Source organism: Cydia splendana, chromosome 19 (assembly GCF_910591565.1).
Source record: "Cydia splendana chromosome 19, ilCydSple1.2, whole genome shotgun sequence".
In the NCBI taxonomy this organism is placed as follows: domain Eukaryota; kingdom Metazoa; phylum Arthropoda; class Insecta; order Lepidoptera; family Tortricidae; genus Cydia; species Cydia splendana.
In genome coordinates this window covers 1,515,684-1,542,079 of record NC_085978.1, presented here as the reverse complement: position 1 = coordinate 1,542,079, position 26,396 = coordinate 1,515,684, and the positions used below count along the sequence as shown (strand labels likewise).

Genomic DNA, 26,396 nt, shown 5'->3' with positions numbered 1-26,396 from the left:
CAAATGAAATAAATCCTAAAACCCCAACTAAATACTATATTTAACCCCTTATGCCACTTTAAACTTACATAACAATAACAGTATTTGCTCCATACATTTACGAAAAGGTACCTTATGGAAATAAATCTAATAATACATCACTACAAAATATCAATCATATTACAGTTTATCTTTTATGAATAGAAAATATTAATTTACATTAAACTACCCCCAATTTAATTAGTTCTTCGTCATAATAATCTTAAAAAAGACCAATAATTTGTATGTAATGAAAAGGTACCTTGTGGTCAAGTTACATGATGAGGCATGATGATGATGGAACAGTTAGGATAAACTAATAATATTTTGAGGTTAAGATGGTATAAATCGTCTATTTCTTATCAATAATATATTTCGGTTGCTATTGAAGATAAGCGGCATTGAGGTTCAATGACCTCAGATATTCCATAAGGTAATGCGTCGGGTATTGGCATTTTTCAGCAAACCAATGGCTGATTTACTGCATGCGACCAAACCAAATGAAGATTATTCTAGTTAAGAAAGACTTGACAAGAGTAACTTTGGTATAATAGCAGTCTACTTGGATTTGTGATGTCGGTCTATGTACGGTTATAATATTTGCGAGGCGCCCCAACCAGAACTGAAATTATCAAATTAGTTTTGCAGAATGCTAATACAGTTCTTTACCAAACTTCTTTTCCCGTATTGACTAGTTTTTTTGGGAATTTTCAATCTTTTTTCCATAAGGTACCTTTTCTACTAAACTCTGAGACGACATTACTAGGCTTATAACTAACTTATAACAAAAATAAAAACAGGTAAACAAACGTTGCGCATTAAGGTTTCAGATCACACAATAAAAAAAAATTGAGCATTTTTTCACCTCTTTACAAAACATTTAATATCTCCGAAACTAGAACCCTCATAAGGTACCTTTTCCCGTGGAACGTCACATATTAGCACGAGCGGTTAAACAACAACTTTGCCCCCTTGTTAGACAAATAACTATTTCCCATAGTATAATTTGGCAAAACTATCAGATTGATGGCAAACCAATGTTTCGCATATATAACATGTCGCAAATGATTATTTACAATATTATTGTATGGCAAAATATTTAGTTGGTCATGTTTAATGTCTTTTATTGTTATGTCGAATGTATTGATAGGCATAAATTATTTTTCGCCTACTATTGTGAATAAACTACCTATCTCTAGGAGCAGTTTCGTTTTACGGGTCATAAAAAAAAATACCATAACCTACCTATCTCTGGGAGCAGTTTCATTTTACGGGTCATAAATCTTTGGGAGCAGTTTCGTTTTTAGGGTCATAAAAAAAATAACCGTAACCTACCTATCTCTGGGAGCAGTTTCGTTTATAGGGTCATAAAAAAAAATGCTAAATATAATTGTGATCAAATAAAAAGTATGCGAAGTTTCAATTTGGGCAAACGTTATTTAACAATAAATAGTTAGGTATAATAAAACATTTGCTTAGTGACTATTTTTCTAAATAAATTGTGGTAAAATGAACAGCTGCTAAATAAAATTGTGATCAAATAAAAATTATGCTAAATAATAATATGCTAAGCATTGGTTTGCCAACTAAAAGTACTGTAATAAGTTGGTTGGGAAGTGAAATTAGGCCAAAAATATTTCGGCGAGATGGCAGTACACCGGGTTAATGTTGCTCTGCTCTGAAAGCACGTCTACTGCTACAATTGCTGTAAATTTGGACATCTGTACTCGGCTTCAAACCTCATTTTCTCATTATAATTTCTAAAACTTATAGTTTTTTCTTATTTCCAAAAAATCCTATCCGTACTAAAGGCGCCGTATACAAGCAAGCGGTTAGACCGGCCATGCTATATGGGTCCGAGTGCTGGGGAGTCAGAAAAAGTGAAAACCAGAAAATACATGTTGCCGAAATGAAAATGCTACGATGGGCGGGAGGAGTTACGAGGTTAGACAGAATTCGGAACTCATACATTCGAGGGACTTTTAAAGTAGCTGACATAACACAAAAAATGCAGGAAAGGCGTCTACGCTGGTATGACCACGTCATGCGCAGAGACCTGGATCATATGACCAGAAAGGTCCTGGCCATAGATGAAGTGAAGAGGGGAAGAGGCTGCCCACCGACAACCTGGACAAGGACTATTAACAATGATATACTCACGATGGGCTTAACGCCAGAACTGACTCAGAATCGCCATGACTGGCGCAAATGTATTAGGAGGGCTGACCCCGAATAGCCAGGGGATTCATTGATTGGTAGTTTTTTCTTATTTGCTGCGCCCAACAGGGTACAACTTCGAGCAACACCGGCTTCCGACACATCGGAAGGGAGGGGCCCAAGCGATATCTCACCGTACAAATCTTTCTGCCATTTTTCGCGGGGGGAAAGGTGCACACAGTCGCACTTCTCACACACTTAAATACAAAATCCAATCTGTAATGACGACACAAATACATAGAAAATGACACACGTCAAAGACAAATCTTGCAAACCTCGATCTCTTTTTGTGTACGGACGAGTGACAAGTGTCACAACACGCACACTAACACATTTTCGTTGAAGTATGTTATTGTATTCTGAGAGATGAGAAGTCGGATTTGTCGCTCGACCGATCCGCAATTTGTACTGAGCGAGCAAAATCTTTAAATCCAACAATTACATGAGACTAAAATATAATAATTGTGTTTGAATGTAATTAAACGTATGATATGTAAAAAAAAATATTACATGTGAAATGTAACACTTTCTTTTTGTAAATTTGATGTCCCCGACCTCTTTTTATAACAAAAAACCGAGCAAACAGGCATTTTTGTGCAGCAGTGTTCACGCGCGCGTCTGGACTCGGTCTAGTGAAAAATCCAAGGGCAACTAGTTTTATTACCTGCGCTAGATTAGATTGACGCTCTAATCTTGTACCTCGGCAGAGGGGAAATAGTGCGAATGCCGCCTCCCTTCCGTGTTGCTCGAAGGGGTACAACATAATGCGATCAATAATTATATTTATATTACACCTGACCTGTGTAACTATTTTGTGCAATAAATGATTGAGTATTAAATGACATTGTCTTACCGCAGGCCTAACACCGGTCTCCAGCTACGCCTGGAATCCCTCGCGGAGATCGAGAAGAAATACAAGCGGGTAGCGGCCGAGGACGCCGAGACGTCGTGGCGGGCCCAGCACGCGGCGTCGCTGCGGGTGTGCAGCCACGCCTACTGGCGCGCCTCCTGCAGGAACGCGGCTAGCTGTGAGGTTAGTGTACCACCTTAAATGATTTTGATATTTCTTAAAAAAAAGTCAGTACATATACATAAAAAATACATTATACGTGTCTGTCGAAAGTTTTAAGGGCTATGTGTACTGTAAAACGTTGTGCAACACACGTTGTAAACACGTGCGAATAGGTAATTCGCAACTCGTGCGAATTTCCTATTTTTGGCACTTGTATCGTAATGTACTATTATGAAATGTTTTGACGCGGCAGGGCGAAAGTGGGAAGCAGAAGTAACTTATACAGGGTGTCCCATAAGTGACAAGTCACAGTGACACTGGAGGTAGACCAGGCCAAGAGGACCCAAACCAACTTAACATGACCCCAGTAAAAGTGCCACGGTTTTCGAGTTATTGCCAAATAAAGGTTTTTCATGAATTTTGACCGTTTTTAACATTGTTAGTGCCAGTGTGCACTCGGAAAGGTCTCGAAGTTAGTTTTTTTTATGTGTACGGCATCATGAATAGTTAATTAAGATAACAGAATAGGTATTTTATCGATAAGAAAATGTAAAATGCAAAAAAGTACTGGTTTAATCTTGAATTAAATTCACAGCGAAACATTAATTTCGACTTTGACCACCTGTCGTGTAAAAAAAAAATACTAGTAAAGTAATGAGCAAATAACGTCAAGCTATTGAGCATGTTATGCAGATTCAAAAATGGTATGACACATGTACCTTCCTGCAATAAAGTAGGAATTATTATCATCTTTCGAAAGCCTCATAAAAAATAAGTTAAAACTAGGAAATCTGCAATCCGTTGCTACTTACTAAAAATAACGATTTATGTAACTCTGGATACAGGAATAAAAAAATACCTATTCAGTATTTGCCGAATGCCTAAAAGAAAGAGATGGAAAATGGTTATCTCCCTTTTTAAGGATATCATTGAGTTGATAAAGGTTCAAAGAAAATAAAATACTGCAGGTTGAAGTTTAATCAATTTATTAAAATAATTTTATTTTACAATAGGAGCTCGAATTGTTTTTGTGGTGAAGTGGCATGGTCGAAGTGGCATGGCCTAACGTTCCCCGGACCTAAACCCATTAGATTTTTTTATTGGGGATACTTAAAAGATAAAGTTTACTCCAAGCCAACAAGGTCCCAAGAGGAACTACAGCGGCGTATGTTCGAGGCAGCACGAAACATATCCGAAATTTATTTAAGAAAATTAACTTGAAGTTTAACAAGATGGTGCCAAGCGTGCATACGAGCCGGGGAAAAACAATTTGAGCTCCTATTGTAAAATAAAATTATTTTAATAAATTGATTGAACTTCAACCTGCAGTATTTTATTTTCTTTGAACCTTTATCAACTCAATGATATCCTTAAAAAGGGAGATAACCATTTTCCATCTCTTTCTTTTAGTATGTAGCAACGGATTGCAGATTTCCTAGTTTTAACTTATTTTTTATGAGGCTTTCGAGAGATGATTATAATTCCTATTCTATTGCAGAAAGGTACATGTGTCATACCATTTTTGAATCTGCATAACATGCTCAATAGCTTGACGTTATTTGCTCATTACTTTACTAGTAATTTTTTTTCACGACAGGTGGTCAAAGTCGAAATTAATGTTTCGCTGTAAATTTAATTCAAGATTAAACCGGTACTTATTTGCATTTTACATCGTTTATCGATAAAATACCTATTCTGTTGTAACTAATTCATGTAACTATTCATGATGCCGTACACATAAAAAAAACTAACTTCGAGACCTTTCCGAGTGCACACTGGCACTAACAATGTTAAAAACGGTCAAAATTCATGAAAAACCTTAATTTGGCAATAATTCGAAAACCGTGCCACTTTTACTTGGGTCATGTTAAGTTGGTTTGGGTCCTCTTGGCCTGGTCTACCTCCAGTGTCACTGTGACGTGTCACTTATGGGACACCCTGTATATTATAATGATATGAATTGTATTTTTAATTTGTTATACAGAGTGTTTGGTCCATCGTTTGCCAAATTAAAATGGCGGATAAGTGGGGTAGTTTTATATCTTTTCACGCCATTTAATTTTTTTTTGAGCCCACGTTTTTTTTTTTGCTTTTTATGTTGTTTTTTAAAAATATTTTAAAAATTTGATAGACAAAACCAAACACAAATTAACCATGGACGCGACGCGACGTCGGAACCTAATAGCTTTTGTGCTATGTAAGAGGGAGATAGCACCTTCAAGTAATTTTACGAAAGATAAGTTTTAAACCTTCACAACCAGCACACCTCATCGCTGAAAAAAAACCCGCGTGTGAATAGGCAGTGGGGATTTCAAAAGAGATTACACCGTCAATGTTTAGGCATCGATAATTTTTGCCTGTTGCGTCCGTTACAAAACATCAGGAAAATTGAAGTTCATGAAAGGTTTTTGGGATTATTGTACATCATTAGAGAGAGGACAGAACCCAAAATGTTGTAAAGTAATTTCAAGAACGTGGTCTCTTTTTGTTTTTTTTTTTAATTGAAAATCAAAATTGACCTGGGTGTAAATTTTACATGTTGTAAAACATTAGAGGTTTAATAAAAAAAAACTAGAGGTTAAATGTCAGTAATTTTGACTTTGATAAAACCGTTTAATGTTAGACATCACGACGCAATAAACGTTGCATCTCTCTACCACTAACTTTTTTTTAATTTAAGTTTAAACGAGTCGGCCCTGAAGATTAAAAAAAAAAACAACAAAAAAAGCAAAAAAAAAAATACACGTGGGCCCAAAACATTTTTAAAGGGCGTGAAAAGATAGAAAACTACCCCACTTATCCGCCATTTTAATTTGGCAAACGATGGACCTAACACCCCGTATAGCATAACGTTAGTTAAAGAGTGTAAACCTGCTAAATACTTTTTTGAAATTGCTTTATTTTTAACTTGAACATATAGCAAATTAGGTGCCAAATTCTCTATTTTGAAAAATAGATTTAGCAAGTTTACACTCTTAGCCAACGATAGGTGACTGTTGGCACTGTATCTCGGTGGTGGGATTTGAGGGATTAAAATATGAAGTGTCCGGCTCATATGTGTATAATATTGTGGTGCAGGTGGGTCTGCGGCGGCGCACGTACCACGTGCTGTCGGGCTCCGTGCTGGCGGTGTGGGCGCGCGTGGAGGCGGTGCTGGCGCAGCGCAGCCAGCTCAACAAGATGCAGGTCGTGCGCATCAAGACCGACCAGGGACTCAAGATTGTCGGTGAGCGGATACCTATACTCTGTCGGGGTCGGTGGTGGCGGTGTAAGCGCGCGTGGAGGCGGTGCTGGCGCAGCGCAGCCAGCTCAACAAGATGCAGGTCGTGCGCATCAAGACCGACCAGGGACTCAAGATTGTCGGTGAGCGGATACCTATACTCTGTCGGGGTCGGTGGTGGCGGTGTAAGCGCGCGTGGAGGCGGTGCTGGCGCAGCGCAGCCAGCTCAACAAGATGCAGGTCGTGCGCATCAAGACCGACCAGGGACTCAAGATTGTCGGTGAGCGGATACCTATACTCTGTCGGGGTCGGTGGTGGCGGTGTAAGCGCGCGTGGAGGCGGTGCTGGCGCAGCGCAGCCAGCTCAACAAGATGCAGGTCGTGCGCATCAAGACCGACCAGGGACTCAAGATTGTCGGTGAGCGGATACCTATACTCTGTCGGGGTCGGTGGTGGCGGTGTAAGCGCGCGTGGAGGCGGTGCTGGCGCAGCGCAGCCAGCTCAACAAGATGCAGGTCGTGCGCATCAAGACCGACCAGGGACTCAAGATTGTCGGTGAGCGGATACCTATACTCTGTCGGGGTCGGTGGTGGCGGTGTAAGCGCGCGTGGAGGCGGTGCTGGCGCAGCGCAGCCAGCTCAACAAGATGCAGGTCGTGCGCATCAAGACCGACCAGGGACTCAAGATTGTCGGTGAGCGGATACCTATACTCTGTCGGGGTCGGTGGTGGCGGTGTAAGCGCGCGTGGAGGCGGTGCTGGCGCAGCGCAGCCAGCTCAACAAGATGCAGGTCGTGCGCATCAAGACCGACCAGGGACTCAAGATTGTCGGTGAGCGGATACCTATACTCTGTCGGGGTCGGTGGTGGCGGTGTAAGCGCGCGTGGAGGCGGTGCTGGCGCAGCGCAGCCAGCTCAACAAGATGCAGGTCGTGCGCATCAAGACCGACCAGGGACTCAAGATTGTCGGTGAGCGGATACCTATACTCTGTCGGGGTCGGTGGTGGCGGTGTAAGCGCGCGTGGAGGCGGTGCTGGCGCAGCGCAGCCAGCTCAACAAGATGCAGGTCGTGCGCATCAAGACCGACCAGGGACTCAAGATTGTCGGTGAGCGGATACCTATACTCTGTCGGGGTCGGTGGTGGCGGTGTAAGCGCGCGTGGAGGCGGTGCTGGCGCAGCGCAGCCAGCTCAACAAGATGCAGGTCGTGCGCATCAAGACCGACCAGGGACTCAAGATTGTCGGTGAGCGGATACCTATACTCTGTCGGGGTCGGTGGTGGCGGTGTAAGCGCGCGTGGAGGCGGTGCTGGCGCAGCGCAGCCAGCTCAACAAGATGCAGGTCGTGCGCATCAAGACCGACCAGGGACTCAAGATTGTCGGTGAGCGGATACCTATACTCTGTCGGGGTCGGTGGTGGCGGTGTAAGCGCGCGTGGAGGCGGTGCTGGCGCAGCGCAGCCAGCTCAACAAGATGCAGGTCGTGCGCATCAAGACCGACCAGGGACTCAAGATTGTCGGTGAGCGGATACCTATACTCTGTCGGGGTCGGTGGTGGCGGTGTAAGCGCGCGTGGAGGCGGTGCTGGCGCAGCGCAGCCAGCTCAACAAGATGCAGGTCGTGCGCATCAAGACCGACCAGGGACTCAAGATTGTCGGTGAGCGGATACCTATACTCTGTCGGGGTCGGTGGTGGCGGTGTAAGCGCGCGTGGAGGCGGTGCTGGCGCAGCGCAGCCAGCTCAACAAGATGCAGGTCGTGCGCATCAAGACCGACCAGGGACTCAAGATTGTCGGTGAGCGGATACCTATACTCTGTCGGGGTCGGTGGTGGCGGTGTAAGCGCGCGTGGAGGCGGTGCTGGCGCAGCGCAGCCAGCTCAACAAGATGCAGGTCGTGCGCATCAAGACCGACCAGGGACTCAAGATTGTCGGTGAGCGGATACCTATACTCTGTCGGGGTCGGTGGTGGCGGTGTAAGCGCGCGTGGAGGCGGTGCTGGCGCAGCGCAGCCAGCTCAACAAGATGCAGGTCGTGCGCATCAAGACCGACCAGGGACTCAAGATTGTCGGTGAGCGGATACCTATACTCTGTCGGGGTCGGTGGTGGCGGTGTAAGCGCGCGTGGAGGCGGTGCTGGCGCAGCGCAGCCAGCTCAACAAGATGCAGGTCGTGCGCATCAAGACCGACCAGGGACTCAAGATTGTCGGTGAGCGGATACCTATACTCTGTCGGGGTCGGTGGTGGCGGTGTAAGCGCGCGTGGAGGCGGTGCTGGCGCAGCGCAGCCAGCTCAACAAGATGCAGGTCGTGCGCATCAAGACCGACCAGGGACTCAAGATTGTCGGTGAGCGGATACCTATACTCTGTCGGGGTCGGTGGTGGCGGTGTAAGCGCGCGTGGAGGCGGTGCTGGCGCAGCGCAGCCAGCTCAACAAGATGCAGGTCGTGCGCATCAAGACCGACCAGGGACTCAAGATTGTCGGTGAGCGGATACCTATACTCTGTCGGGGTCGGTGGTGGCGGTGTAAGCGCGCGTGGAGGCGGTGCTGGCGCAGCGCAGCCAGCTCAACAAGATGCAGGTCGTGCGCATCAAGACCGACCAGGGACTCAAGATTGTCGGTGAGCGGATACCTATACTCTGTCGGGGTCGGTGGTGGCGGTGTAAGCGCGCGTGGAGGCGGTGCTGGCGCAGCGCAGCCAGCTCAACAAGATGCAGGTCGTGCGCATCAAGACCGACCAGGGACTCAAGATTGTCGGTGAGCGGATACCTATACTCTGTCGGGGTCGGTGGTGGCGGTGTAAGCGCGCGTGGAGGCGGTGCTGGCGCAGCGCAGCCAGCTCAACAAGATGCAGGTCGTGCGCATCAAGACCGACCAGGGACTCAAGATTGTCGGTGAGCGGATACCTATACTCTGTCGGGGTCGGTGGTGGCGGTGTAAGCGCGCGTGGAGGCGGTGCTGGCGCAGCGCAGCCAGCTCAACAAGATGCAGGTCGTGCGCATCAAGACCGACCAGGGACTCAAGATTGTCGGTGAGCGGATACCTATACTCTGTCGGGGTCGGTGGTGGCGGTGTAAGCGCGCGTGGAGGCGGTGCTGGCGCAGCGCAGCCAGCTCAACAAGATGCAGGTCGTGCGCATCAAGACCGACCAGGGACTCAAGATTGTCGGTGAGCGGATACCTATACTCTGTCGGGGTCGGTGGTGGCGGTGTAAGCGCGCGTGGAGGCGGTGCTGGCGCAGCGCAGCCAGCTCAACAAGATGCAGGTCGTGCGCATCAAGACCGACCAGGGACTCAAGATTGTCGGTGAGCGGATACCTATACTCTGTCGGGGTCGGTGGTGGCGGTGTAAGCGCGCGTGGAGGCGGTGCTGGCGCAGCGCAGCCAGCTCAACAAGATGCAGGTCGTGCGCATCAAGACCGACCAGGGACTCAAGATTGTCGGTGAGCGGATACCTATACTCTGTCGGGGTCGGTGGTGGCGGTGTAAGCGCGCGTGGAGGCGGTGCTGGCGCAGCGCAGCCAGCTCAACAAGATGCAGGTCGTGCGCATCAAGACCGACCAGGGACTCAAGATTGTCGGTGAGCGAATACCTATACTCTGTCGGGGTCGGTGGTGGCGGTGTAAGCGCGCGTGGAGGCGGTGCTGGCGCAGCGCAGCCAGCTCAACAAGATGCAGGTCGTGCGCATCAAGACCGACCAGGGACTCAAGATTGTCGGTGAGCGGATACCTATACTCTGTCGGGGTCGGTGGTGGCGGTGTAAGCGCGCGTGGAGGCGGTGCTGGCGCAGCGCCGCCAGCTCAACAAGATGCAGGTCGTGCGCATCAAGACCGACCAGGGACTCAAGATTGTCGGTGAGCGAATACCTATACTCTGTCGGGGTCGGTGGTGGCGGTGTAAGCGCGCGTGGAGGCGGTGCTGGCGCAGCGCAGCCAGCTCAACAAGATGCAGGTCGTGCGCATCAAGACCGACCAGGGACTCAAGATTGTCGGTGAGCGGATACCTATACTCTGTCGGGGTCGGTGGTGGCGGTGTAAGCGCGCGTGGAGGCGGTGCTGGCGCAGCGCAGCCAGCTCAACAAGATGCAGGTCGTGCGCATCAAGACCGACCAGGGACTCAAGATTGTCGGTGAGCGGATACTTCATGTAGGGGTGGAATAATACACCTCTACATCACTGGCTATTCACGTTACTCTGTACAGATGTAGTGCATAATAGGGATGATGATACATGTTGAATTTTACAACAAAATCTAGTAAAATAGATGGCAAATGAGCAATTTATCACAATATTGTGGATATTAAAAAAATATATTGAAATAATACAAAAGTACAGCACCTGAAAGTTTCAAAATTTCAGTTTTTTTTTTCAACTTCCAAAAACGACAAAAATAAGGATACCATTCGATTCCTCACATTTTATCCAAAAAAAGATTGTATGGAAACTATATAGGTACATAAACGCAATATTTCACCGACAAAATCGCAATTTTCTTGTTTTGTTCATACCACTCATACTTCAAGATGGACTCTCTGTGACCTTGACGTCACGGTCACATATCGTTTTGTTCGGGGCGTTTCGCGAGTGAAGTACGACTGTCGGACTTTGACTATCATTTCTGACTTATGTATTGCTTTAATGCAATGGGTCCCATATAGACATTTGATCCTAAAAACAAACCTGATCGATTGATACCATAAATGAAAATTAGTCATCTAGCCTATTATTTTCCATCGTGTTTTAACGGACACGTACGAACGTGTCTTGCTATTTCAGTCGGTCTCGGTACAAAAAGTACTGAGGTTGACTGAAGTAGCTTGACAAATACGAACGTTCCGGGGAAAATACGATGGTAAAGGATTATACACTACATCTATACTTAAACTAGAAACTGGTTTTCAACTTTTCCCATAATAATTAAATTAATTAAAAGACGACCATTTCGTAAGCGACAGGTTGATGGAATGCGCCATTATGTCAGCCATGAGACTTTGTCCTCCACGTTAGAATTGTCAAAAAAAATCTTCACAGCTTATTACAAGCTTTTATTTAGTTTCACCCGTTCCATTGTCTATCTGTAATCAAATCTTGCAAGTTAAATTTGACCCTTCCAATGAAGCAGAAAATTTGCATACATACATATGTAAGTTGGGTGACAATGCAATATTATGGGGCTGATCTGGTGATGGAGACAGGAGGTGGTCATTGGAACTCTGTGATAAAGCAACCTAATTGTGTTTGGGGTTATTAGAATTGTCTCGATGAGTATTAGTTGTCTATCGAAAGAAAAGTACAGTCAGCTATAAAAGCTTGTACATACAATGATTTCTGTGCCAAAAACTTATTTATTTAATATATTTTTCCCAGGCACGGTGATCCCAAAGAACTGCGTGGACCCGCTGAAGGAGACGCTCTCGTCGGACGCCGTGAACGTGTCGGAGCAGGCGTTCGAGCAGACCGACCTCAAGTGAGGACGCGGAGTCCGCAGCGCGAGGGCTGGAGGGTGAACATGCACTTGTCATTCATGTACCACTGTTCAACTGGACATATGTTGTTGTACTATTGTTAACAACAACAACAATTAGGCTATAAACGTCCCACTGCTGGGCACAGGCCTCCTCTCAAGCACTTGGGGACTTCACATACACCTTTGAATTTGTCCCACCATTTTGAACCAGATATGAACCACTGTTAAATTGATCACTAATTCCCTGTACCACACACACTCAAATTGTTGTCGTCATACACAGTACCTACTGTTAAACTGGTCATATACGATGTGGTACCATTGTTAATTGGTAATTTACGATGTGGTACCATTGTTAAACTAGTCATTTACGATGTGGTACCATTGTTAAACTGGTTATATTATAACCAACAGTTTTAGACTTATATAGATTGAGGAGCACCACTGTTTCACTGATCATGTATGTGTACTGTGAAAATTGTCAATTTTAAAATTTGCTCTGGATATAGATCGAGGAATAATACTAATCTGACAATACAGCGATGGCGCTAAAAAAAAGCGCATACCTACATTACATAATTTAAATATCTCATTTCGCCCCATGGGTCTGATGGAAATGTTTGGCGAATTAAAATTAAATGCCTCTTTAATATTCCAACTCAGTATACTACCCGCAACTAGTTACTACTTATATGTAAAGGAAATATATACTTTATATCCTACAGTCCTATCCTCCTAAGGCCCAAGGTGCATTTGCTTTGTTTTGTTAAATTATTAAACAAAACAAAATCAACTCTATTCCCTACACTGTAGGTTCAAATTTCAGTAACAAGATTTGGAGTTTTCATTTGTATAGCTGGGCTTTAGGATGTTATTATACTTATTATATTCATATACCAATAGCAACACTTGACTGACCATCAGTGGGACCGGCTTAGCAAAAAGGCTCACAATTAACAACAATGTAGTTAAGGTTGTAACAGGTTAAAATGTGACGCTCTCAAGCAAAAGGTACCACATTGCCGCTTGCCTTAAGGACGCTCTGACAGGTTATTCGTATAAAGATACGACCAAATTTCATCCTTATATTAAGCGACAATGTGATACTTTTCGCTTGAGATACATTATTACCATACATCGGGGTTATCGGTGCGGGAATGTTTTACACTAGCCAAGTAACACGTAAAAACTGTAAAAAACGATACTAATTTAACATTTCTAAGCTCATTTGGACCTTACTACCTACGTTTAATTCATAGTTTGGTAATTATTTTACAATAAACAAAGTTATAAATACACGAAATCATTCCCGCACCGAAAACCCCGATGTATGATTATGACAGAATCATTCCCCAGACCTCGCTGGGTTCGGGACCATGGTCATCATGGGCCATGGTCGGATGTGATAGGCCGTGCCGTCGGCTTCGGCTCTGGTAGTCAATTATGGATTCTTTGGATCGTTTCTCATTCAGCATCCCGTTGTGTTCAAATTATGGAAACACTTGACTTTATATGCCAAGGCTTATCAAGGTCCAGAGATAGGGTACAGTGCGACATAAAATAGTAGAAATTAAATAGAATGGAACTAAACATATTGCATTACATAAATAAACAACCGCGATACCGAAATTGAATACCGGTTAATTTGTATGAAATATATACCGGTATTCGGTCCCTGGTTTTAAGCAAATTTAAAGCTTATTAATCATAAGTTTAATCATACCTTGCATACGACTTATAATTTATTAAGTACCTAAGAAAATCCGTGTTTGGAGTGAGCACTCTAAACTTATTTCTCGATCCCTACTTCAGCAACGTCTGAAATAGAAAAGTTTATTGCGAATATCAAACATTATAATTTCTCAAATAAAATATTCTTAGATTTGAGAGTGCCAGTATAAAGATAAATGCAATTATATTCCACAGATATGAAAACAGTCTTCTAACAAAATGTCAATAATTGTGTGCTTTTACCCTACTCAGGAAGATATTACAGATGTAGTGCATAATTGTTTTCCATCGTATTTTCACGGAAACGTACGAACGTGTCTTGCTATTTCAGTCAGTCTCGGTACAAGAAGTACTGAGGTCGACTGAAGTAGCATGACAAATACGAACGTTTCCGAGAAAATACGATGGAAAACAATTATTATGCTGTACATCTGTACAGATTTGTATAACTTTTATACAGGGTGACATTGACAAGGAAAATTTGGCAAATATGGTCAAGTGTGTCCTCAGTCGGTCTAGCATGAGTTGCGTTCTGGCGCGCGACAACGCAAGTTATGCTAGACCGCCAGAGGTCCTTTCCAGGTCCTAAAGCGTTTCCGCTATCGAAGCCAAAATACGCTTTTCGATTACTATCTACTCGCGACTTTTGGGATTACAGTTATGCCTATTAATAAAGCTGTTATGTTATTTTAGTATGAGTAATTCTCACTCATACTAAAATATTTGTTACGTTCTACGAGTAAAGGTACCTTATGGCGGTCGGCGCTTACGCTGTTATTAACGACGCTACAATACTAATGCGGTGCTACGCGACGTAAGCGCCCACCGCCATAAGGTACCTTTACCCGTGGAATGTCACATTTGTGTAGAAAAGAGACAAAACGTATATTGGCACGAGAATGGTCCTAAATTGTCAATATTTTAATACATTTTCGGCGTTAACTCAACACGTGACAATCGCTTTATTCCTAGGCTGACCAATATACCCAATTTTGATTAATCAATTTCAGATTTGATAGAAACATGATATTATTTATGTAGCCGCCGATCGGCGTTAGTACCTATAGTTATATTTATAAATTACTTACTAAACCCTGTTCATTGTACCTTATTTCCAAGTATTAGGGTCCGTTTTCCAACGGCCACGGTGGGCAGGGTGTAGTCGCGGTAACTGGCATTCAGTTTCCTATAATATAATTAATTGTTAGTGTATGTCATGCGTATGCATCGATTATTAGTTTTATATAATTTTAATTATTTATAGATTTGTAATGGCGCGTCCATATCGGCGTAGAAAAACGATGTTCGACTTAAAGGACGATAAGCGAGTAGAATTTCATATATTGACCCGACTGTTCCTATCTCTATCTCACGCGCATAATAAGGTATTATACTGTATTTAAAATAAATTATATTACACCATACATGAAATAAAGCACCAGATAATTATTAGAAAAACACAGATAGGAGTTATTTTTAAACACAAGTTCCATTTAATAAATCCGATAGAAATATAAAAAGTAGGTGAGTTGACCGTGACGTCACGTAGTAATGTTTCATATAAATTCCATATTAGCAAATCGTTTTGACAGTTCTAAAAAAGTAACTGATTTGACTAGTAGGAAAATACCCTATTATAGTCCCGTCGATGAAACGGTCAATGACACGTACGTTTGTACAAGCGGAACCGCAATATAATTATGCGCGTGCACGAGAGAGATAGGAAATGTTAAATTCTTCGTGCGTCCTTACTTCAGTTGCCAAAACAGTTTTTTTATTTTATTTGTGTGGAATAAATTTTGTTCGGTTTTAATATGCCGGTGTGGACGCACCAATAGACATCAAATTGATGTGTAGGGTTTTTTGACAATTTTATATAGGACCTAACAAATTGTGACGCCAAGTAGTAGAGTTCCACCGGCGGCGTCTGTAAGAACTGAAATCTATGTTTAATTTGTACAAAATGTAGCGAGTTATTGTTTTAATGATATTTTTAATCTAATATTTGATTAAAGTATTCTGGTAATCAACACAAGAGTAATTCGACAGTAACTGGCTGCCCTAAACTAAAAAACCGGGCAAGTGCGAGACGGACTCGCGCACGAAGGGTTCCGTACCATAATGCAAAAAAAAAAAAACAAAAAAAAAAAGCAAAAAAAAACGGTCACCCATCCAAGTACTGACCACTCCCGACGTTGCTTAACTTTGGTCAAAAATCACGTTTGTTGTATGGGAGCCCCATTTAAATCTTTATTTTATTCTGTTTTTAGTATTTGTTGTTATAGCGGCAACAGAAATACATCATCTGTGAAAATTTCAACTGTCTAGCTATCACGGTTCGTGAAATACAGCCTGGTGACAGACGGACGGACGGACGGACGGACGGACGGACGGACAGCGAAGTCTTAGTAATAGGGTCCCGTTTTACCCTTTGGGTACGGAACCCTAAAAATGAATTCTATTCACCTATAAACAGAATTCATTTTAGTATAACGTTTCAATAACTGGCCACCGTATACTAAAATGAATTCTATTTATAGGTGAATAGAATTAATTTTTGGTTTGGGGTGGCCAGTTACTAAAGTGGCCAGTTACTGGCGAATTACCACTCCAATCAACGCGATTTTTTACTGACAATGTTCCATTATCCTAATAATTTACCAATATACATTGATTGTCTGGATATCTAGTTCCAGCTCTGGCTAACACTGGTTAAATCTAGTCTTTTTAAATTGATTATTAGAATACTTCCGAGAACATACAATAGTGCTTATTTCCGTTTCGGTTTCTAAATTAGACCTTATGTATAAAACTTTAAAGTCTATATTAAAAGTAGCCTAAAAGAAATAAGCTCCTATTAGTATTTTTAAATGAATTGTTTCCTTATTGTTTAATTGTATTATTTGGACGCGGCATATAGCCTATAACTACGTAAATTGTATAGAATACATTATATATAGCGCGTGCAATACGAAAATGAACTCTATTGAGCGGTGATAAGGTAGGTATCCCATCGGCGTGGACTTAATGAGAAGTATATTTTGTATTTAGATTAGTGACATACGAGTTGGCTTAGGGCCAATTATATAAAAATTATATTCGAAATACACGTATTTCTATTAAGTTTTAACATGTCCTTTACGATTTAAACTTGATGAAATGTCTTGGTCCCTCTTCCTTGAGAATGACACATCCAAAAGGTGCATCCACACTGCAGTTAACTTTTGTGTTGCAACACTGTGCAACAGTAGGTAACAGGTCAATTCACAAGAGCTGGCACGAATGGAATGAATGAGTGAATGAAAATAGAGTATGCGCGGAAAGAGTGAGTCGTAGGTATTGGTTCCCATACATTCCACGACTTCTCTTTCCGCACAGACTCTATTTGTGTGTATCACATTAACTAATTAAATGGTGGCTCTGACTATACCGATACAGGTGTCACTCATACAATGAAGGTTTTGTTCATTGTTTTCGTGCCAGGTTTTGTGAATCAACCTTGTAATAAGTTACCTAATAAATAAAATATACGTTTATTACCAGAACACAAAAACAGTACAGTAATGGAAGGAACAGAAACAATATGGTAACTTAAACTAATGTTATCCATTGACGTATATCTCAGGACCGGCCCGTATGGGCACTAAAAAACCGGGCAAGTGCGAGTCGGACTCGCGCACGAAGGGTTCCGTACCATAATGAAAAAAAAAAAAAACAAAAAAAAGGCAAAAAAAAAAATGGTCACCCATCCAAATACTGACCACTCCCAACGTTGCTTAACTTTGGTCAAAAATCACGTTTGTTGTATGGGAGCCCCATTTAAATCTTTATTTTATTCTGTTTTTAGTATTTGTTGTTATAGCGGCAACAGAAATACATCATCTGTGAAAATTTCAACTGTCTAGCTATCACGGTTCGTGAGATACAGCCTGGTGACAGACGGACGGACGGACGGACGGACGGACAGCGAAGTCTTAGTAATAGGGTCCCGTTTTACCCTTTGGGTACGGAACCCTAAAAATGGTACTAGTTCAACTAAATACGACCATTCGCGCGCATGATGTGAACTCATTAACCAATCGCCTAGTAGTGGTGTCACACCGCTGTACTGGCCCCATTCATGCCCCATTCTTATTCCTCGGTAAGACCAGTCCTGAGATATACGTCAGTGATGTTACCGTGTTGCTCCGCAATATTAACTGCGGGGTGCATGCGCCTAAAATGGGCATTAATGGATAATTTATAATGTTATTTAATTTAACCAAACCTGATTAAAATCGTGTGTATTTCGAATATAATAAAGATTAGTGATATCGAATCGAATCAACCAAATATTTGATAGTAAGAGCACGTGCTAGGTAAGGCTAAGTGTTTTTTTATAAAAATGGCCCTAACGCCAGCGACTAATGGTAATGATTATTGTTGTTAGCTGTCTGTAATACTGCGATATCTGATTATATCACTACACTAGGTGTGCTGCGGATTTACATAGTTAATGTATTGTAGGAATTTAATAATTTTATTTTTATGCTATATAGGGTAATTCGCCAGTACTAAACATGAATTCTATTCACCTATAAACAGAATTCATTTTAGTAAGGTTTCAATAACTGGCCACCTTATACTAAAATGAATTCTATTTATAGGTGAATATTATTCATTTTTGGTTTGGGGTGGCCAGTTATTAAAAGTGGCCAGTTACTGGCGAATTACCCTACGTACGATACGTACAAACACATGAAATAGGCATTTTAATCTTAATTTAAACGCGATTTTTTTTTAATGCGATTTGAATTTATTTACGATTTTAAACACTTCTTGCCATACCTACATATAATTGCTATATAAATCTGCAACACACTATATCTATTAGTTGGAATTGTTGAATTAATTACGGTTTTTTTACGAGGTTAGTCTCTCGCACTGATTGCGGGTAATACAGGAATAATGTAAAATATTACAATATCCGCTCACAGAGTAGGGATTAAACCAGATACGCCAGGAATGAGGACCATTTGGATTGAAGTAAAAATTTTGTGATTTGTGTAGGTATCTGTATTTTTCCCTACTCTGCGCCTAAACTAAAGTACTCAAGTCATGGCACTTTAAATCTCGTCTGTCTTCATGAATAAAGACAAATAAATGTATATAAATACGATCTGGTTTTTTATTTACCGTAATAGACACTATTTTGAAATAATAGCAGCACCTACTTTCCGCTGCAGTGCGGGAACTTCTGACCTTTACCGGTATTCCGGTATAAATAAAAAGAAATCGCCACTTCTCAGGTGTTAGGACAATAATTTATCAAGTACATATCAGAATAAATCACAAACAAGGGAAATATGTATAATAATAAATGCCTAAGTGTACACCTTCACTTTCAGCGCGATAATGAAATAGTTATTTGTACAACAAGAGATCAAAGTTTGATATTTCTTCGAGTGCTTATTTTGAGTCCCGTGCAAGCGAAAGATTCTATAATAGATTCACGAGCGTAGCGAGTGAATCTAATTTAGAATCTTGAGCGTAGTAAGGGATTCAAAAGCGCACGAGATGTAAATAACTTTGATCTCGTGTAGTACACAAAATTTTTCACCCTAAGCAGTGTGAACATACCTAGAGGGACAGAGATAATAGAACCCAAGTATATCGAACTTGTATTAGACCCCGCATGTTGAAATGACATTTGACTATAAAGGTCACTTGAATGTCATTTTGTCTCACTCAGTGAGCAAAATCGCATTTTGCTCACTGACTAAGACACACTCAGTGAGCAAAATCGCATTTTGCTCACTGTTTTTAAGAAGCAAAGTACCCTTGTTCGAGCTGCTGAGGTGAAAAATATTAGTTGACGTGGCCTCATAGAAGGTAGGCTCGTATAGAAGTGGTATACGCGTGCCTCCGTGAGGGACAAAACATATGCAAATGCGACATTGTGATTGGTCGAATTCATTTGTTGCCCACCATAATCCATACTAAAAAAACGGTGGGGAATAAATAAAATGTGAGTCTGTGACAAGGACAAACAATAATAGCTCTTTCGCTGCTACTCCTACTGAAAGATACATAAGACTATCCTGTTCTGTCACTTCTCCCCACCCTCATGGCAGATCCAGTTTTCATACTAGATTCATGCGTGGCCTCAATTTTTTGACGTAAATTTCGTAAAGCGTTTCATATGCCAAAATAGTATTCGACATACATATAACATATTGCCACAAAATCAAATTATACACATAAAAGTGAAATTGCAATGTGTCTTTTTGAGTGGTCAATTTTATTTATGCATTAAACTTAAATTTTATTAACGTATTGCGTATGCGTATACGTATGCGTATCAATGCGTATACTCAATATTGCAATAACTAAGCGCAATATTTGATTTGACGTTTCGATTTCATGATGGGTGATGCGTTTGCTATGGGTCAAATTTATTCTACTAATTACAAAAGTATCTGAGTTTATAATAAGCATAATTCCACCTTATTGCTATCGTGCTAAAGTAGCAATCCGCAAATCTTATTTCGGTATTTTCAGCAAAGTTAAATTCGTTTTACATCAGTGTTGTCGAAATTAGTCCATAATAAACGTCAGTTTCCTGAAAATGGTCACCTCGCTTTTTCTGGCTTATGTTTTTTTTCTAATTAATTGACTGAAGAATTCGAAATTACGGCTTAAAGATGAGTGATAAAGAAATTACGATGGAAGACCTGGAGGAAACGGTGAGTAGTTTGCCTTATTCTATTTGGTTACGTTTGTTTGAAGCGGTATTACAGAAGTGGGTCACAGAGCCGCCCTTACATGCCTATAAAGTATAAATGTTAGGATGCCGAAAGGGCAAAGGCGACTGGTACTAGGATATTGGTTATTTCTATGTGCTGCTTTCTATACACATATTGCAGTTTAAAATGTCACGTATAAGCTTTATTTCAAGAAAAGCTGCAACGCCGATTGTTTTTATACTTCCGACATGATCATATTTTCCTTACTTTTCCTCTACGTATAGAATTATAGTGCCAAATTGTTTTCTTAAAATAAATTTACGTCTCCGATGTTAACTGCGTAGATCACAGTGTAAATTGTACGTGTATGTTTAATGTGTGATTCATTCAAGAGTGCGATAATAAACACGCCCATTAGTCATGAAACACTGCCAAATATTTGAACAGGTCTAATAGCATAGTTATGCTAAGTATGCATAGGGCTTCTATCTCTAAATTCGCCGAACCCAGACCAAGACTTAAAAACCCAGGACATTTGGCATAAATTGCACTTTTTCCCCAGACATGTAATTATACTTTTTTTGTACACAGTAATGCCCCTAATTAAATTCAATGAGGTGTTTCTTCACATAAAAAGTTTGAAAAGTTTTAAAAAGTTACAAATCTGGGGAAACCTGGACGGATGGCAGCCCTAAGTATGCATAACTATTAGATGCTATTAGATGCCCTATTGTAGCAAATTCAGAACAAGACTCTCATAAATTCTGTAATAAATAGTTGCCATTGTACTCTTAAATTACCTGCCCTGACTATCCTGTTAAGCCCAGGGCTATACATTTGCCTTAACCCTTCCAATCCCACACACATGGTAGGTACTAATTTGTATGAATTCCTTGAGTATACAGCCTAAATTCAGTCCACCGAGTGAAAAAAGCTGGTGAGGTCAGACAGGATATCAGTCTAATCAAGAACTTTTCTTACACTGTATCAACACAGGCCCAACAAACCGAGGAGCAGCTAGACCTGCTGGCATGGAAGATGGAGGGCGACCAGGACCTGGCCGTGCCGGTGGACAGCCAGGACATGTGTGTCATGACTCTGCTCAAGTCAGTCTCGGAGGTTAGTAGCTTTTGTATTATAATGTATGCAGTAAACGGTCACTTCTCGAATATTTGCAGGCATTTAGAAAAATTTTGAAGTAAACTGTTCCTTTTTTTGTATTTTGATGGATTAGGTGTAACAGGTTATATAACCAAGAACTTATTGTTCTTGAGTAGTAAAAAATATTGCTTATTTTTTATTTATATACAACCCGTGACTTGGCCATTCTGCCAAGCATATCAACATTTTGTATGAAATGTTTTATTTCAATCTTTTGAAAACCTAAAGAATGATCTAACATTTGAATTGTATTAAATTGCACCAAACACTAACTTTCCTTATTCTAACCCACTTGTGTACTAAAATAACTAAGCTGTTAGTTAGAATAAATTCAAATAAAAATGTATTTGTGTATGAAATATGTATATAAATATTTTCTAAAAAATATACATATAAATATTTAGTATATGTATTAATCAATAATGACATAGAATTATCTTCACAGAGTGTATTTGTAGTGAGACCCACTAATACTATACTATAACTAAGCTACATACTAATTTGTTTTCAGCCAGTTGCGTTTACGCTGACAGAAGGTCAGGAGAATACTAGCGTTCTGTCTCTGCTGCGGCTTGGGATCTCTGTTACCATCATAAAATATTAAATAAAAAATAACACTGCCCCAATATAAATCCAAAGTTATTACATACAAAGTTTATCCATTCCAATGCAAACAGTTTTTTTAATGTATTTATGATTGAAGAACTTAGAGCTTCTACTGTTGGCCAAAGGTCTCCCTTTCTTTATTCTACTACCCTGCTCTTGAGCAGTATTCTCTCCCACCAGTCACCAAGAGACACTATTTTTTGATTACATTTAATAGGACTTTTTATTTTTACTAATGTTCCTTAAAGCATATTGGAGTCGATCCTACCGACTGCGCCACTCAGTCCATTATTTGTGATAAACTTGTATTTGCAATACCTACAATTGTAACAAGAGGTCCCAAGCCGCAAGGTTCATGCTTATCGGTATTAGCCCCGGCCCAACGCTACGGTTGGCCGGCAAAGCCCGCAGACGGGCCCGCTTCATGACCACCGGCCGTTTCGGTCGGCACACACGTTTACTTATTATTATGGCTAGGGCGTCTTCGAGGCAGCGATACAGTGCACTGTTTACAATAGGTAGATACAAAAAGTTAAAAAGTACAAAATAAAAACAATGCAGGTACAATTTACAAATATTTGTAAGGTAAGACTCAAAGAGACAGCTGATTTTCAGTCCCCAACCAAAAAACTTTAGGCTAAATTAGCTAATTGACTAATTTACTAACTAAACAGTTTACTTAAAACAATTACTAAGTTGATAGATATAAATACGAGTGTTTCCAAGACATTCGAACTAGGCAGTGTACTGTATTGCTCGTCAAGGTTTACTGCATATTCGATCGAGCGCATCCATGCGAGCAGCGGCCCTGCGTCTGCTCAATAACACGTTCTGATTGAGGACCACTTAAGTGGACATCGGAAATTAGGGCTTTTAACAATTTCACTTAATGGTGTTCCAAAAACGTGTAAATATAATGTTGTATCTCCAGTTAATACAGACACGAACACGGATCTACATTCTTGTTCTTGTATCGAGCAAGCTGAGGCGTGGAGAGTAAAGGTCTCTCACGATAGGTAATTATTTTACAGTATATATTTATCTATGCAATATAGGTACATGGGTAAACAATAAATACAGTTGATAAAATAAAGGTGTGTTCATTGAATATGCAGTATACATTCTGGGACGTCTGAGCCTCTAGAGCTGTTAACTTGAGTACCGATGGTGTTATGCACTTTATTTTAGCATAATGTCATCGTTTAAACGCAAGTGTTCAAAAGTCAGTGTGGAATAATTATAGGTATCATCTATCTTTTCGTCAACGGATCAAAATTTACCTAAAGGATACTTTAAGAACCTAAATCAGGTTTTATCTTGGTAATATATCTGACTTTTGAATAGAAGTGGAAAATAACTCAACTGAAAAAAGATTTACGAAACTAACGATCGAAACTTAAAGGTGTAATACATAAACGTTTTATTGGTATATATATATATATATATATATATATATATATATATATACCAGTATATATATATTATCTGGGGCACAGCAGTGGCCTGCCAATCTTTATAATCTACGGAATTATATTTGTAACTATTGCATCATCTAAAATATTTTCGGTGAACTTATTTTCCATATCATGAAATCCAGCTACGACAGCTTTATGTATTTGGTTCTCATGCCCACTATACTTCAGTGAGGGCGCCATCTGTGTCATGTTTTCAATCTAATTCAAACGACGAGGGAAGATGCTTTTTTTTTCAGAGTAATGGCATGCTTTGACCAAAGTGTATGCAATGATAACATCTTATTGTTGACGCCGATTTATAAATTCCATTTAATTTGGACTAGGGTCTTGAATACAAGGCTGCAATGTTACTGACAATACTTTTTGTGTCGCAATAAGCATATCACTACTCCAGTATACTGTTCTAAAAATAATTCTATGTATAACAAGAGTGTTGGCAAGTATTGAACCACTTAAATTACCTAGAAGTTTTCACTTTCAGAAAACCACTAAAATAGTATATTTACGAGCATTCCACCAGGGTCGCTTACAAACGCTTCTTTTTAATACTTCTCAAAATGCTTGGCTTACAAAAACAGAGTTAAGAATAACTCAGCGTCATAGCATTCTTAGAAAAATAAAGAAAGCAGCATTCATAAGCGCAGCTGGTGAAATTCTTTATATCACATTTTATTAGTATTACATGTAGCTAACTGCAACTCTTGATATAGAGTTATTTTTAACAGTACACGAAAGCATCTATCTCCCCTTCCCCGCCCGAGTTCACAGCGAGTTCTTCTAGGTGCGGTCGGACTACACGGCGCTCCGCCGCGAGCTGGTCGAGGTGCAGCAACTACAGCGCGAGCTGTCCGCGCGGCTGCGGGCTCAGCTGCGGCTGGTGCATGGGAAGTTTGCTAAATTGAGGCAAAGGCTAGCGGTCGCTGACCAGCACATGCAGGCTCATCAGCGATAGACAGGAGACTAGTACAGCCATGTTTAAACAGTACACAAAAGTAGTAAAGCAGGAGTATCCCAGCTTTTTGACCCGAGAGCCACGGTCGCCGACTCTAGGACTTTCTTTTTAAAAGAAGGTATGGGGCCAAAAGTAAGGTCACTCGGGCCATAATTTGAAGACTCCTGGTCTATAGGATCTACTAAACAGGAATTATACAAGAGGATCAGGTTCTCTCAAGCTTCTATAGATCCTATCTCACATAATGCCACTTCAAGAAGTGCCAAAATAGTTCCCTTGCACTCTCATCAACTTACTGACTGTCTTATACTGGTGAGTACCGAGTACTGTACACACCACTCACATTAGACCCACTAGGGTACCCTTATGAACATTACTAGTCAAAGCATCACAGATTTTAACTAAGAACAATAAATTGATCATTACTATGTAATCGAACTATGTGCCAATAACTTAGTTTTAGAGTATCAAGCACGGTTGTAGAAAATATATATCTTAGGCCTGAGATATATTGGTAAAAAAAAAAGTATACAGTTCATACATGTACCGTACCTACTTATAATGTTACTGTTCGATTCATCATTGTATCTCTGGCCTTACTTAAACTTTAATTATTTAGCAACCATTTCCTAATACACAACTGTGTCGAACACACTTAAAATAGCAAATTAATAATACGATGATATATGAGTATATAAGTATCATAACTTAAAATATTCACACATGGGCATCTGCATCTTATTATACTAAACAGCCCCAATCGAAATTGTACCTTACGTGATAAGACTTAGAGCTCACATTGTAGACCTGATTGAATAGGTATCATGAGTTTAGATTAATTAGGTGATCTCAAACGAGTGAGTGAAATGACTGATGTTTATTATGTTTAAATAATGTAGGGAATCTATGTGAAACTTTCCTTTTTTGATCATATTTTGAAACTCGATATTAAACTTTCGTGAGACATATTTTAAACTGTTTAGACGACAACAGTTTCACTCACTTGAATTTTTAGTCGATATTGACGACATGTTTCGGGCCCTTCGGGGGTCCTTCCTAAGGCTCGAGTGCTCGCGGCGGCTGCGGTGCTGGCTGGGTGCGTGGATCAGTGCACGAGTTGCAGTCGCCGCGAGCACTCGAGCCTGAGGAAGGACCCCCGAAGGGCCCGAAACATGACGCCAATAGCGACTAAAAATTCAAGAGAGTGAAACTGTTGTCGTCTAAACAGTTTATTTTGAAACTATTATGATTTCTGCAATAGTATTTTATACAATCGTGATATGATGCTTTTTCAGTTGCTGAGTGGCCTTATTAGGTACAAGATGGAAAAGCTGGATTACATCACTATTGTATACAATACTTAATGAAACAGGATTTGCTCGTTAGCTGTTGTTATGCCCGTTGATGCAAATACTCTACTCATATAGATAAAATTAAATACGCACGACACTTTTCATACCAGTGACGTACAAAAACTTTTTTATTATTAAAAAAGGTTAGTTGATCAAAGAGAGAAAGTTGTGCTGTTGATTAAAAATTGCTCAATTTAAATTGGGCTATCATGTGTGGTGTGAAATGTAGCTTTGTTGTATGTCAAACCAAATAATAAAGACATACCCAGATTACTAATATTTTGCAATATTTAAATGTACTTGATTGATGTTTATATAGGTATTGTGTTGTATTATATTGATAATGAAATTTAATAATGTGTAACTGTGCACGTAGGTATGTTGGGGTAATGTCGACAAAGGAATAATTTCGAAAATCAAAAATATCAATGAAAGTGGAAGCACTTTGTTTTGGCAGCATTTACGCCTTATTA

The 26,396-nt window shown here is 40.8% G+C and overlaps 2 protein-coding genes across 3 annotated transcripts in view; both read left to right on the top strand.

Moving 5' to 3' along the window:
- The window catches only part of LOC134799837 (protein strawberry notch), a 55,420-nt gene extending 36,610 nt beyond the window's left edge, over positions 1–18,810 (top strand). The window contains exons 28-31 of the mRNA XM_063772235.1: positions 3,094–3,268; positions 6,326–6,473; positions 11,822–17,311; positions 17,683–18,810. Of these exons, the coding sequence (XP_063628305.1) occupies positions 3,094–3,268; positions 6,326–6,473; positions 11,822–11,925 (427 nt within the window). The 3' untranslated portion in view covers positions 11,926–17,311; positions 17,683–18,810. The remainder of the gene's footprint in view (positions 1–3,093; positions 3,269–6,325; positions 6,474–11,821; positions 17,312–17,682) is intronic.
- Positions 18,811–20,090: 1,280 nt separating this feature from the next.
- LOC134800401 (uncharacterized) lies at positions 20,091–25,524 on the top strand. 2 transcript variants are annotated; one of them, XM_063772900.1, is made up of 4 exons: positions 20,091–20,377; positions 21,374–21,496; positions 22,050–22,074; positions 24,401–24,523. In XM_063772900.1, the coding sequence occupies exons 1-4, from the start codon at positions 20,336–20,338 to the stop codon at positions 24,514–24,516; spliced, it is 306 nt and encodes a 101-aa protein (XP_063628970.1). In that variant the 5' UTR covers positions 20,091–20,335; the 3' UTR covers positions 24,517–24,523. The 2 variants fall into 2 exon arrangements, with proteins under 2 accessions (XP_063628970.1, XP_063628968.1); XM_063772898.1 differs by lacking the exon at positions 22,050–22,074 and having other exon boundaries at positions 24,401–25,524.
- Positions 25,525–26,396: the final 872 nt, after the last annotated feature.